Genomic DNA, 14,438 nt, shown 5'->3' with positions numbered 1-14,438 from the left:
GGTATCTATGTTATTCAGGAACTTGTCAAGACCTGACCCTCAGAGCCTACCTTCTATCGACCCTGTTGACTCATCAGTAGGAAAGATTTGTTTCTCTTTTGGTCCATTCAACAACAGAGCGATACGACCCTTGTTTCAGCAGGATGTTGTATCTATACCTTATGTCATGCCTTATTGGAATGGATTTATTGATAATATCTGTTGGAAAAAAGTTTGGATGTTGCCACACACATACCTACTTGTTAACAAAATTAAGGAAGTTTCCTTTAAAATGATTCATAAATATTATCCTGCCAACCACCTATATGAAGAAGTTTAAGCAACTCAAATGGCTCCTTTTGTAATGACCACCCAGAAACAGTGTTGCTGTTACGGTTTTCTTCCGTCGAAGGAGAGTCGGACCAAAATGCTGCGTGGTAATTTTCATACATGTTTAATAATGATGAAAATCGAACAATACGAAAACAACAAACGGAAAGTGAAAACCTATACAGCCTATCTGGTGACAACAAAACACAGAGACAGGAACAATCACCCACGAAACACTCAAAGAATATGGCTGCCTAAATATGGTTCCCAATCAGAGACAACGATAATCACCTGCCTCTAATTGAGAACCAATTCAGACAGCCATAGACTATGCTAGAAAACCCCACTAAGCCACAATCCCAAAACCTACGAAAACCCCCCATACAAAACACAACACAAAATAAACCCATGTCACACCCTGGCCTGACCAAATAAAGAAAGAAAACACAAAATACTAAGACCAGGGCGTGACAGAACCCCCCCAAGGTGCGGACTCCCGGTCGCATACCTAAACCCATAGGGGAGGGTCCGGGTGGGCATCTGTCCACGGTGGCGGCTCCGGCTCGGGACGTGGACCCCACTCCAACCAAGTCTTAGTCCCCTTGTAACGCGTCCTTTGATTGGCGACCCCCGCCGCCGACCTTGTCCTAGTAAACCTCACCAAGAACCCCACTGGACTGAGGGGCAGCTCGGGACTGAGGGGCAGCTCGGGACTGAGGTGAAGCTAAGTACTGAGAGGAAGCCCAGTACTGAGAGGAAGCTCAGGCAGGTAGTTGGCTCTGGCAGATCCTGGCTGACTGGCGGATCCTGGCTGAATGGCGGATCCTGGCTGACTGCTCCTAAAAACCAATGAGGAGATGGAAGCGGAGGAACTTGCAGCGTGTCAAGCGCCACAAATAGAACCAAGTTCGCAGACGCTCGTGAGCAGTGTGGGTTCAATGATTAAATAACATGTATGTATACATTTGTTTTTGCGCCCACACTGCTCGCGCATGTCAGTGTGCGTTTGCATAGCCAGGCGCTAAAGTAGAACTTGGTTCTATTTGTGATGCTTGATGCGCTGCAAGTCCCACCTCTCCCATCACCTCATTGGATTTTAGGAGCATATACCCATGTGGGTGATTGAAAGATGAACTAAGGTCCACAGTCCAGTTGGTAGTGGTAATGCACCTTTAAGTTGTTTGCCAACCTCCATATCAAGTCCGGAGAAGAAGAAGCCTGAAGGAGGAGCGATTACGAGAAACTAACTCAGTTTACCCTTTTATCTGTGAATTACTTGTCGGATTAGAATATCTTGTGCATTTCAGGTAAAATAGCAACCCAGTGTTTATATCCCAGGACAAATTAGCTAGCAACAGCAAGCTAGCTAGCTAAATTGCCAGAAATGTTTATTGCTTTTCAGTCTGTCCCCAAATTAATATAGTTGGTTCAGAGTTCGTTTTGATATTTCAACCTGCGTTCCCTGATTGCGTCTGGTGTGGGTGGACAAAATGGCGCGCAATGGCGCATGCGGACCCAAGCGAGTTTGTTGACCAAATTTGACACTTTGGAAAAAACGCCACCTGCTGGAGACAATAGATTTTTGGCCCAGTAATACCGCTCGATTCACCGTTTCCTCTCTGTTTACATAAGTGGTTGGCCCCAAAATGTTAGCACTTTATTTCAATGTGATTCTCTGTGATAAAAATACATGCTATGTGGTTCGAGTAGCTATGTGAACTCATAGGATATGTGCAATTAATGATGACTGGTGGTTTAGTCAAAAAACATTTTTTCCCCCAGAGATACTCCTAATATCTCTGGTTTTACCCCATAGAAACATAATTTTATGGTTTACCACAGAGGTTCTAAACTCAGAGGCCAACATTGCGAAACTTCCAGGAATGCTTGCGAAGGAGACTTGGTAGACCGGAGTTTGGGGTTTGAGAAGTCAATGAAATAAATAAAAATTCTTCCTTAGTTGTTCATTTTCTCAAAATCGAAAGGCACAACCTAGATTTGACCCAGTCTTAAGTAGCTGAACATGTTATTACTCCAACTGTGTGAACGTGACAAACTGATACGTTGACATTATCATCAAAAACAACTTTACATCAAAGGGATGCCTTTGATTAGATGGCCTGCAAAGTGTGTGTGAAGTTCGGTGCGAGATGACCTTTAGACTTGAAGATGTGTTTCTAGGCATAAGCTAGCCAAGGTTGCCATGATATCGCGAAGCAGTTTCTACATATCTTCATACTTAACCATCTTTGATTTTACCAACAGATTCACAAAGGACTATTTATTTTATAGAACTTTATTTAAAAAATTAGGATGGACAATCACACCAATGAATTGTGCAACTCTGAAAAAGCTAAATCAATCATCAAAATCTATCGTTTGTGCTACCAATTTCAGCTTTTGCTATTAACTTTCCACCTATACAATCATATACCACTGATGTACCCCACCTCCACATCCCCTTCAACACACCCTGCTATGTGTTGTCTGTTTACCAGACAACAGACAATATACAAACTATACCTCTGAGTCAGTATAGCCACCTACAGGCACAGACATGCTGCTTACAGTCAGTCACCTGTTAAAGTCCAGCACAGACACCTAAGGCCCCCACCTCTGCTGCTGCCTCTGCCAGGCAGAGGGGGAAAGAAGAGAAAAAAAGAGCCTATGAATCATTAACCATTTTGGAAACATTTCAGCTCTGACTGAATTTATATTATTGAACTATTACCTCCAATAGACCAACAGCCACTGGCTATAGATGTTTTTGTTCTGGCATTTCAATCCACCAAAACCACAACCACCCCTTTAGGCAGTCTTCAATATTAATTATAGGCCTATTCATGTATAATACATGAAAATGCACCATATGTTTACAGCTGTGTTGGTAATGCATTGTTCTGTTCATAACCAGAACATTTTGGAGAGTTAAGCAAGATTAATTGCAGGTAAAGTGTGTTTGGTATTTTACTCAGAAAGAGATGCATACCCATCACAAGAACACATTACTTGAGTAGACCTCTTACTGATTCCTGTCAGTCAACCTTTGTTCCTGTGTGATTGGGGTCTTTTTGGACAGTCAGGGGTTTTGTAAAAACTCACTTTCATCAGTCATCCACAGGGCAGCCAAAGATTAGATAGGAGGATGAGGGTTTTGTAGAATGTATGTGGGGGTAGAGCGGTTATGTGATGCATACTGTTGACCTGCAAACTTAGCACTAATGTACAGGAGGTAGCACAATGAATGTCCCCACAGACACGTCTCACAGGAAGAGCGATACCCAGCAGCAGCATTCCCAGAATCACCTGCCTTCATGTCTAAATATTATCCCATCAGTTTGAACCACAGACAAGCTACAACCAGAATGCCTGACAGGAAAATATGCCCCAAGCTAGAGTGACTTTCACATTTCTAGGAAAACAGAAGACCATGCATACATGTATGACATTCTTTTAATGCGAACAATTACAAAATTATTTTTTAACCTTTTTATAATGTGTTATGCCAACAGAGAAAAAAGCATTTTGAAGCACCACATCATACAAGTCACGTCAGGTTCTAGATGTAGAAAAAGGCTAACACACAAATTCTTTTTTTGACGTAAGTGATACAAACAACTCACAGAGGATACATAGTTTTGTACAACTGAGTATGACTTCATATAAGATAAGAAGACTTTTAAAAAGACAAAAGTGTTTGTAAACAGAGTAACCCAGGTGGGAGGATATGAAGCACCATGTTAGTCCCACCAGCTGCCATTTTTCACTAAGACTCTAATGAGCACTATATAAGCACCATATGAGCACCATTCTGATAGAAACATCACAGTTTTGTCCAAACTAATAATAATTCAATAACACTCTTCTAAAGGCAGTACATGACATATTTATAAGCATTTTATAGCATCTTCATCAGCAATGTGTAAACATTTAATAAATGCAACTGAAGTTTGGTTTGGCTTGGCCTCTGCCAATCTATGATTTAAATTAGAGAGGAATAAGTTGCTTTCTGTTTGTCTAAGCTAAGGAATGAGTTAGAACTGTTCTGGTTATGAACAGAACAATGCATTACCAACACAACTGTAAACATAAGTTGCATTTTCTAGTAAAATACAGTACTTGTCAAAAGTTTGGACACACCTACTCCATTCAAGGGTTTTTCTTTATTTTTTTTACTATTTTCTAAATTGTAGAATAATAGTGAGGACATAAAAATAATGAAATTACACACATGGAATCACGTAGTAACCAAAAAAGTGTTCATCAAATCCAAATATATTTTATATTTGAGATTCTTCAAAGTAGCCACCTTTTTGCCTTGATGACAGCTTTGCACACTCTTGGCATTCTCTCAATCAGCTTCACCTTGAATGCTTTGCCAATAGTCTTGAAGAAGTTGCCACATATGCTGAGCACTTGTTGGCTGCTTTTCCTTCACTCTGCGGTCCACCTCATCCCAAACCATCTCAATTGGGTTGAGGTCGGGTGATTGTGGAGGCCAGGTCATCTGATGAAGCACTCCATCACTCTCCTTCTTGGTCAAATATCCCTTACACAGCATGGAGGTGTGTTAGGTCATTGTCCTGTTGAAAAACAAGTGATCGTCCCACTAAGCGCAAACCAGATGGGATGGCGTATCGCTGCAGAATGCTGTGGTAGCCATGCTGGTTAAGTGTTCCTTGAATTCTAAATAAATCACTGACAGTGTCACCATCAAAGCACCCCCACACCATATCACCACCTCCTCCATGCTTCACGGTGGGAAACACACATGCCGAGATTATTCGTTCACCTACTCTGCGTCTCACAAAGACACGGCGGTTGGAACCAAAAGCTCAAATTTGGACTGTTCAGACCAAAGGACAGATTTACACCGGTCTAATGTCCATTGCTCATGTTTCTTGGTCCAAGCTAGTCTCTTCTTTTTATTGGTATCCTTTAGAAGTGGTTTCTTTGTAGCAATTCGACCATGAAGGCCTGATTCACACAGTCTCCTCTGAACAGTTGATATTGAGATGTGTCTGCTACTGGAACTCTGTGAAGCATTTATTTGGGCTGCAATTTCTGAGGCTGGTAACTCTAATGAACATATCATCTGCAGCAGAGGTAACTCTAGGTCTTCCTTTCCTGTGGCGATCCTCATGAGAGCCAGTTTCATCATTGACTGCACTTCGAGAAACTTTCAAAGTTCTTGACATTTTCCGGATTGACTGACCTTCATGTCTTAAAGTAATGATGGACTGTCGTTTCTCTTTGCTTATTTGAGCTGTTCTTGCCATAGTATGGACTTGGTATTTTACCAAATAGGGCTATCTTCTGTATATCAACCCTACCTTGTCACAACCCAACTGATTGGATCAAACGCATTAAAATACATTCCACAAATTAACACCTGTTAATTGAAATGCATTTCAGGTGACTACCTCATGAACTGGTTCAGAGAATGCCAAGAGTGTGCAAAGCTGTTGTCAAGGCAAAGGGTGGCTACTTTGAAGAATCTCAAATATAACATTTGATTAACACTTTTTTGGGTACTACATTATTCCATATGTGTTATTTCATAGTGTTGATGTCTTCACTATTATTCTACAATGTAGAAAATAGTAAAACATTTTTTTTTACAAAAATACTCTTGAATGAGTAGGTGTGTCCAAATGTTTTACTGGTACTGTACACAAATAGGCCTATAATAAATGAATCTTCAAGACTGCCTAAGGGGGTGATTCTGGTTTTGGTGGACTGACCATTACATGCTATGATCAAGATGCATACTTGCAACTTAATTTAATAAAATCAGTAAAATTGCAATTCATGTCTAGTTAGATGAGAGGAACATAATGTAGTTATCAGAGATTCCACTGGGAATATCATTGGCTACTGGTAATATCATTGGCTACACCACAAGTAAGTATAAGTGATATTGCACTCATGAGCATTATTGAATAAAGCACAAAGTTTAAGTGGTGCAAGGGTAATCAACCTGGTATTGAGATGGAAAATCACTTGTCATTAAAGTACTATGCCCACACCATCTGGGCTTTAGTTCTGAGGGTCTGAGGGCCTGGTCTGTGGGTTGAGGCCTGTAGGGTTTCAGCTTCAGTTGGGCCCTCTTTCTCCCCCAGTGCTCCCATTTGTCTCACTCTGAGAGACTGGGATTGTCAGTCACTGTCAAATGCACATAGCTAGTGTTCAGCATGTCATTGGCTCATCTCTCAATGAACTGCAGGTTGATCTCGCTCTCTGGCACCAGCAGTGTCCGGGTCATGGGTTTGACTGCTGCACCACTGCCTTCTGGATCGGGCTTCACATCAAACTGCATCAGAATCTGAGGGGACCAGGAGAGGGGTTGAGAAAATGAGAGCACGCCCCTCACATGTACAGTACTTGGAAGAATAGAAGTCCACTATGAGGATGAAAATGTACTGGGACTCAAAACGCTATGGAAATTATATGTCATTTATAGAGAACCTCACTGCCAAAGCCTAGCTGTAAAAGTGACCAAAGATCTACTCACTCGTGCCAGTGCCAGGTAGACCTCCAGCTCTGCGATGCGGCGGCCGATGCAGCTGCGTTTGCCCACGCCGAAGGGCACTGAGGCATAAGGGTGGTGGCCTTTGTACCTGTTCAGCCAGCGATGGGGCTGGAATGTACCCGGGTTCGGGAAAAATGCTGCATTCCGGGATGTGGCGAAGTGGCAGAGGGTGATCAGAGTCTGGATAAGATAGAATTGTGAATTGGTAGGAATCAGTTAAAAAAAACTTGGTAAAATCCTTCCATTACATATGTTTGCCTTCTTCCCACCTTAATATCACATCAGATTGTTCAAAAAATGTGGACAAAGAAGCACTCAACATCAAGTCAACACTTACGTTTTTGGGGAGGAGGTAGCCTCCGACCTGGATGTCTTTGTCAGCGATGACCCTGGCATTGGCCGCAATAACAGGATAAAGTCTGGAGAAGCCAAAACATAACAATGTCAGTGTGACTGATCAGTCTAATGATTGATCGATTGGTTGTAGTTGATTGAATCAGGGGTACATAGTTAATTCAAATTGGTAGTGGATGAAATGAGCGAGGAGCTATGAGCACTTACCTGAGCACCTCCTTCACCACAGCCTTCATGAGGGGCATGCGAGCCACGTCAACAGCCCCAGGCACCCTCCGACCCCCCATCACGGCCAGTACCTCCTCCCTCAGCGAGGCCTGCACCTCGGGGTGCCGAGATAGTTCGTACAGGGACCAGGACATGGTGCTGGAGATCTGAACACACACAGGACACAACAGGTCAGTACGCTAGAAGGATCATTCACCATAAGGTCACTAGCAGTGGATGGAGAGGATAGTGAGCTCCTTACAGCTTAAGAAGAGGTAGTATGCTGTGATTTACTCAATGATATAGTATACTTTTGACTAGGAGTGAGAGGAAATGGAGATGTATGACTATTGGATATTTTATAAACTAATAGTAAAGAGCAGGCTCAAAGATAAAGCGATTAGGACAGAGAAGACAATGAGGAGGGAGAGATGCAAGAGGAAGAAGACATGAGAGTTTCTCTTCACCGTGTCCACCCCAGCCAGAAGCATCTCCGTGACGTTGCTGTACACCGTCTTCATGGGCAGCCCTGTGCGGGTCAGGAAGTAGGTCAGATATCGCCCCTCCACCTCCTCTCCCCGTGCCACCTTCTCCGCTTCCTCCTTCAGACGCTGGTCAATGTGACCTTTAGCTGCAAGGAGAGAGATCAGGAGTCAGATCAGAGTAAAAAATCTCAGATCTGGGTTCAAATACTCTTTTAAATATTTTAAATACTTTCAGCGTTTGCTTTAGCCTAACGAATGCCAGATGGGCTGGGCTTGCATTGGTTCCAAAGCACCAATCATCAATCAATTCCAGCTGAAGTATTTCAAATAGTTTTTGAACCCAGATCTGAAGGAGCTCTAGTTCAACTAAGGGAATCTGTATAGCTTGGAAAATAAAAAATAAAAGCTTCCTACAGGGATTACATGTGATGAATGGAAGGCAGCCACACACATTATGGGTCCTACTGAATGGGAACGATTTATAGCAAGTTACTAGAAATCAATCCGTAGAGGGTAACTAACCACTGGGGGCATCTAATAATTATAAGTAGGTCAGTGAAGTTAAATAGATCTAATGTAAAAGGTGACATGTACTAAAAAGTTGACAGAATTAAACCAAGGTGGAGCAATTTTATTTGTCACATGCTTCGTAAACAACAGTTGTAGACTAACAGTGACATGCTTACTTATGGGCCCTTCCCAACAATGCAGAGGGGAAAAAATATATATAATAGAATAATAATAACACAAGGAATAAATACACCATATGTAACAATAGTATGAGACTATCAAAGATGGCAGCTCACCGAATTGGAAAATGTAGTCCCAGCATTGGCAGAAAGTGTCCCAGGGCATGGGAAACAGCTTGTGTAACCAGGCGGGCATAGCCATGGTGAGGAGTGTCATGACAAACATGGTGTTAATGGACTGGATGAAACACTCTGTCTCCATGGGAACCACAGGGTCTAGGCAACCAATCTTGGACTCGAACAAGACTGAGGAGATCCCTGCAGAGAGGAAGACAGGCACAGGTCAAGGGTGAGAAGGGTTTGAAGGGCTTTCCGGAAGGGCTTTGTTTGTTTTCCCTCTGTAATACAGATCCAATCAAGCCTATTATAGACTTGTCAGAATACCCTATCCTACCATAAACAATTAAGTGGTGGTAATAGACAAAACTAGAAGACCACAATGCTAATTGACATTGATACAATAAAGTTGCTTCCTGATATTGTGTCTTATTACAGGACTGATCTCAGATAACCTCACACCTGACCTCGGATGCTGAACTCATATGCGTGTAAAAGTAAAAATAAAAACAAAGAGAACAGGTTGAGTGCAAATAGGTCTTACCTTCAAGGCCGAAGAGGTAGAACTCACTGCTGATGTTCGGGACGAGACCACAGGGGTTCTGGTGCCTGCTGCGGCGGAGCTTAGCAATGAGGTCATCAACAACGGCATTTAGAGTGGTGTCGTAGGCCTCCACCGCCTTTGGATGTAGCATGTGCTTCCCCAGGAGAGTCCGCACCGCCTGCCACTCCTCCCCTTCACTGAAGAGAGTTAAGGTTAGCGTTGCAAAATTCCTAGAACTTTCAATAAATTCCATGGCTTTCCCGAAAATTCCTGTAATAAGGAGGGAATAAGCAGGAAATCCGAATCCTCCAACCAGGTTTTTTGGAAAACCAGGGAATTTATTTAAAGTTCCCAGTGAGTTTCAACCCTAAGTAAGGTAAACAGAAAATAATGTCATCAATGACTTTGCACAGGAAACATCCAATAGTTTACATGTTTTATACAGGCTGAGCCAACTGTAACTGTAGGCTACTTGATTGAACTGTAATTGAACTGTGAGCATTTTCATATTCCTGCTCATTAGGTTATAACCCATAGGTAATAGATCATAGGCTGACATCTGTCTCTTTCTTGAGTCTCTGTCTGTGTCTGTCTGGCTTCTAGACCAATTAGTCCATTGTCTTAAAGGGATACTTCAGGATTTTGGCAAACTCATGGATACCATTTATATGTCTCTGCATCCAGTATGAAGGAAGTTAGAGGTAGTTTCGCTAGCAAATGCTAACTAGTGTTAGCACAATGACTGGAAGTCGATACCATAGACTTCCATTCATTGCCCTAAACGCTAGTTAGCAATTGTGCTAATGCCAGTTAGCAACTTCCTTCAAACTGCACACAGAGACATGGTATCCACGACTTCATCAGACTCTAGGGAAGGAGATAAAGGGCTTCATTGCCAAAATCCTGAAGTATCCCTTTAAGTCTTTGTTTCATCTCTGTTAATCTTTCCTGCTTCCTGTCAACAGCACATGAACCTGATGTCAGAACAGCTCAGATTAGCATGACAAGCATGGGAGGGGAGACAGCAGAGGAGGAGAGTGATGGTACCCACGCTGTGAGCAGTCCGTAGCCATGACCTCGTTGTTTCCTGTAGTCCTTCCAGGAGGAGAGGTCAGAGCGGATGGGGGTCTTGCCCTCCTGCCTCAGAACTTGCTCAATCAGGGCTGGCTCTGCCACGTGCACCGTCAGGATAGGGCCGAAGCTGGCCTTCCACATCGGCCCATAGCGCTTCACACCCTCAATCTGGGAGAAGACAACACATTAGTACACAACGCATATAGATGGCATGATTCACTGAAGATGGAACCATCCATAGAATTAGAAATAATCTATTTCTATGGATGTAGCATCAACATGTTGTGAGCAGACCTAGCTACAGTTCTATGACTGTACGTACATGACTGTACATACATACCCCAACCAGAAGCTATGGATTACATGCAACATCCACACTGAGCTATAGGGTAGAGCTGCCACTTTCAAGGAGTGGGACTCTAACCCGGGGGCATATAAGGAATCCCGCTTTGCCCTCCAACAAACCATCAAACAGGCAAAGAGTCAATACAGGATAAAGATTGAATCGTACTACACCGGCTCCGATGCTCGTCGGATGTGGCAGGGCTTGCAAACTATTACAGACTACTACACCTCCCTCTGCAACTGAATCCTGGACTTCCTGATGGGCCGCCCCTCAGGTGGCAAGGGTAGGCATCAACACATCTGCCACACTGATCATCAACACGGGGGCCCCTCAGGGGTGCGTGTGCTCAGTCCCCTCTTGTACTCCCTGTTCACACATGACTGCATGGCCAGGCACGACTCCAACACCATCATTAAGTTCGCAGGTGGCACAACAGTGGTTGGCCTGATCACAGACAAAGATGAGACAGCCTATAAGGAGGTCAGAGACCTGGCCGTGTGGTGTCAGGACAACAACCTCTCCCTCAACGTGATCAAGAGAAAGGAGATGATTGTGGACCGTGCACGACCCCATTCTCATCGACGGGGCTGTAGTGGAGCAGGTTGAGAGCTTCAGGTTCCTTGGTGTCCACATCACCAACAAACTATCATGGTCCAAACACACCAAGACAGTCGTGAAGAGGGCACGAAAAATATTGACTGAAAAGATTTGGCATGGGTCCTCAGATCCTCAAAAGGTTCTACAGCTGCACAATCGAGAGCATCTTGGCTGGTTGCATCACTGCCTGGTATGGAAACTGCTCGGGCCTTCGCGCACAAGGCACTACAGAGGTTAGTGCGTACGGCCCAGTACTACACTGGGGCCAAGCTTCCTGCCATCCAGGACCTCTATACCAGGTGGTGTCAGAGGAAGGCCCCTAAAAAAAAGACTCCAGCCACCCTAGTCATAGACTGTTCTCTACCGCACCGCAAGCGGTACCGGAGCGCAAACTCTCGGTCCAAAAGGCTTCTTAACAGCTTCTACCCCCAAGCCATAAGAATCCTAAACAGCTAATCAAATGGTTACCCAGACTATTTGCATTGCCCCCCCCCCCCCTTTTACACTGCTGCTGCTACTCTCTGTTTATTATCTATGCATAGTCACTTTAACTCTACCTACATGTACATATTACCTCAATTACCTCGACTAACTGGTGCCCCCGCACATTTACTCTGTACCGGTACCCCCTGTATATAGCCTTGCTATTGTTATTTTACTGCTGCTCTTTAATTATTATTTTTATTTTTTACTAATACATTTTTTACTTAACACATATTTTTCTTAAAACTGCATTGTTGGTTAAGGGCCTGTAAGTAAGCATTTCACTAAGGTCTAAACCTGTTGTATTCGGCCCATGTTTTAAATTAAATTTCATTTGATTTTAAAACTACTTGATGTAAAGTGTATGGACAAAATCTGTAGAAATACTTTCAAAGCTTTGGGAGCACCCGTCAAGCTGTGATAAAAAGCTTTGTGCTTTGCTCCTTGTGCTCCCCATCTACACCTATGAGGCAGCAGGTATTTCCCAAAGCACAGAAAAGTGCCCTAGTGGCCTACAGCACTTTCCTGCCCAATGCCCTCAGTGTAAAAGAACTGATGTATGTATACCATTTATCTAACATAGTCTATGCATATGCAACTGCATGTCTGGTGCATTTAGGTCATCACAGTATAGCTTATGTTGGCCCTCTCATTGCTTTTTAATTGCTGGGCACTTACATTACACACTGGTGGTTAAGTTATACAGTAGCCTACAAGTAAGGAGAGGCTGTGACAGAGTGTCTGCCCTACAAGACCATGCCACAACCAACAGCAATGCCATTACCTATCTATTACAAGACAATGTGTGATGACCAGTTAAATCTGCCAATGAAACATTCCTTACGGTATTGCTGTTTATCAGACATTATGAAACACTAATCCCATACATTCACGCGCCTGTCTTGCTTTAATAGAAAGAAAGTCGTGAATTCAAAAAAAAAAAAAAGGACAAGTCATCAAAATAATTTACCTGCAGCTCGTGGAGGCGGGACAGTCCCCGTTTGGCGAAGATGTCCCATACAAATTTGGCGACGGTGGGTCCCGGCATTTCCTCCAGAGTTTTCACCCTGTGCGCCGCCTCTATCTTCTTCCGGCCAACTGAGCTCTCAGCCCAATTCTCCATCCACTTGATTAGCGGGGTCATACTGCGACCAGACACTTTGAGGGCTTGCTGCAGCATCCTTTTTGCTATATTCATGTACTGGTAGGGAAACACATGCAAGTCTATCGGGTATCGGTGCTCATCTTGCACCAAGGCACCAAGACACTATTTATATCGCTCGACCCATGTCGGACTGGGACCTGCGCTACATAGAGTTGTTAAGTTTCTCATTGGGGGCCAATTAAAGCGAATCCTGGCGTCGACCCCACCCAGTGGCAAGGTTTTGGACGCAGTAGGCGTGGACTATTTGGAAGGTGTGTCCAGATCGCAGAAGTCAGACTAACCCAAAGTAGCGCACACATGGAAGGTAAATCATATTATTTTCTGTATTTTTCTCAGACACCAATGGAGGCTGCCTAGAAACTACTTTCGGGCTAGGCCATTAGGAGGAAATTAATAACAAACAGATCATGCATAATAAGATGTGTTGCCATAAATACAGCCTGGTCTCATACACTAGAAGTGGGACTTCCGGGACAATCAAATTAGTATGCTATATTATGTTTGGTATGGTTACATAAGACAGAAGGTTACTTAAGGTAAAAAACTAAAGGAGAGTGGTTGATTGGGATGGATGGACGGATGAATAGGTGGGCGTATAACGTGAATGTCTAGCAACCCAAGGGTTGTATGTTTGAAACTCATCATGGACAACCTTAGCATTTGAGCAACCTTTCAGCAACTTACTACTTTTGAGCAATCTTGCAACTACTTAGCATGTTAGCTAACCCTAACCTTAACCCTTTTAGCTAACCCGTACCCTAACCTTAACCCTTTAACCTAACTCCTAACCTTAACATTAGCCACAACAAATTGGATTTCGTAACATATTGTACATTTAGCAAATTTGTAACATTGTGTGGACCTCAAGAAGAGTAGCTGCTGTAATTCGTTACAAATCATATGAAATGGATGATGGACATCCACAAATTAATACATACCATATTAAACGTAACTTCTTACTAAATTGAGACATTTGACTCATGACACATTTTATAAAATGACTGATCCTGACATTTTAGAATGCATTTCCCAGTCCTGTAGGTGTCGAGCAATACGTTTATCCAATTATTGGCGTCTGAATTCAAGGATTCGCTAAAACTGCGAATTATTTGCTCATAAAGGGTCTACTGAGAATGTATTGCAATAGACTACGTGGATTACGCTACTTGCTGACTCGGGGTTTTCCTGTTGGGGCTCGCCTCCGCCATTGCGCGAGCACGAGAGAGAAAATCCTGACCCGCTTTCATTGAAGTGGATGCGTGCCAGGACGCAATGTGTGCGCCTCGCAACATGAAGTAATAGTGATTATAGGCCTACTTGGAATCTGGTTTGACGTTTGCTCTTATGCTTCTATAGTTCAAGCCAGAAAGCCCTTTCCCCGGATGCCATTTTCAGAGAATGACCGAACACTGAAATACCTACGAAGCTAACCAAGCCAAATACAGACACAAATTTGGTCCGCCTTCTTTAGATACTTTTTGTGGCTAATTTGCATGTCCACGCGACCAGTCAGAGGGAAATCATTAGATATCCTTG

At 43.3% G+C, this 14,438-nt stretch overlaps 1 protein-coding gene across 1 annotated transcript; it reads right to left on the bottom strand.

Moving 5' to 3' along the window:
- Positions 1–5,921: 5,921 nt before the first annotated feature.
- On the bottom strand, positions 5,922–13,619 carry LOC109902824 (25-hydroxyvitamin D-1 alpha hydroxylase, mitochondrial). The gene is made up of 9 exons (XM_020499528.2): positions 12,708–13,619; positions 10,289–10,479; positions 9,238–9,434; positions 8,694–8,894; positions 7,870–8,033; positions 7,403–7,569; positions 7,179–7,260; positions 6,824–7,021; positions 5,922–6,634 (listed from the first exon to the last, which is right to left on the bottom strand). The coding sequence occupies exons 1-9, from the start codon at positions 12,933–12,935 to the stop codon at positions 6,515–6,517; spliced, it is 1,548 nt and encodes a 515-aa protein (XP_020355117.1). The 5' UTR covers positions 12,936–13,619; the 3' UTR covers positions 5,922–6,514.
- Between the last annotated feature and the right edge of the window lie 819 nt (positions 13,620–14,438).

This window comes from Oncorhynchus kisutch, linkage group LG1 (genome assembly GCF_002021735.2).
Source record: "Oncorhynchus kisutch isolate 150728-3 linkage group LG1, Okis_V2, whole genome shotgun sequence".
Taxonomy (NCBI): Eukaryota; Metazoa; Chordata; class Actinopteri; order Salmoniformes; family Salmonidae; genus Oncorhynchus; species Oncorhynchus kisutch.
The sequence above is the reverse complement of the archived record's forward strand: the minus strand, read 5'-3'. Positions and strand labels throughout refer to the sequence as shown.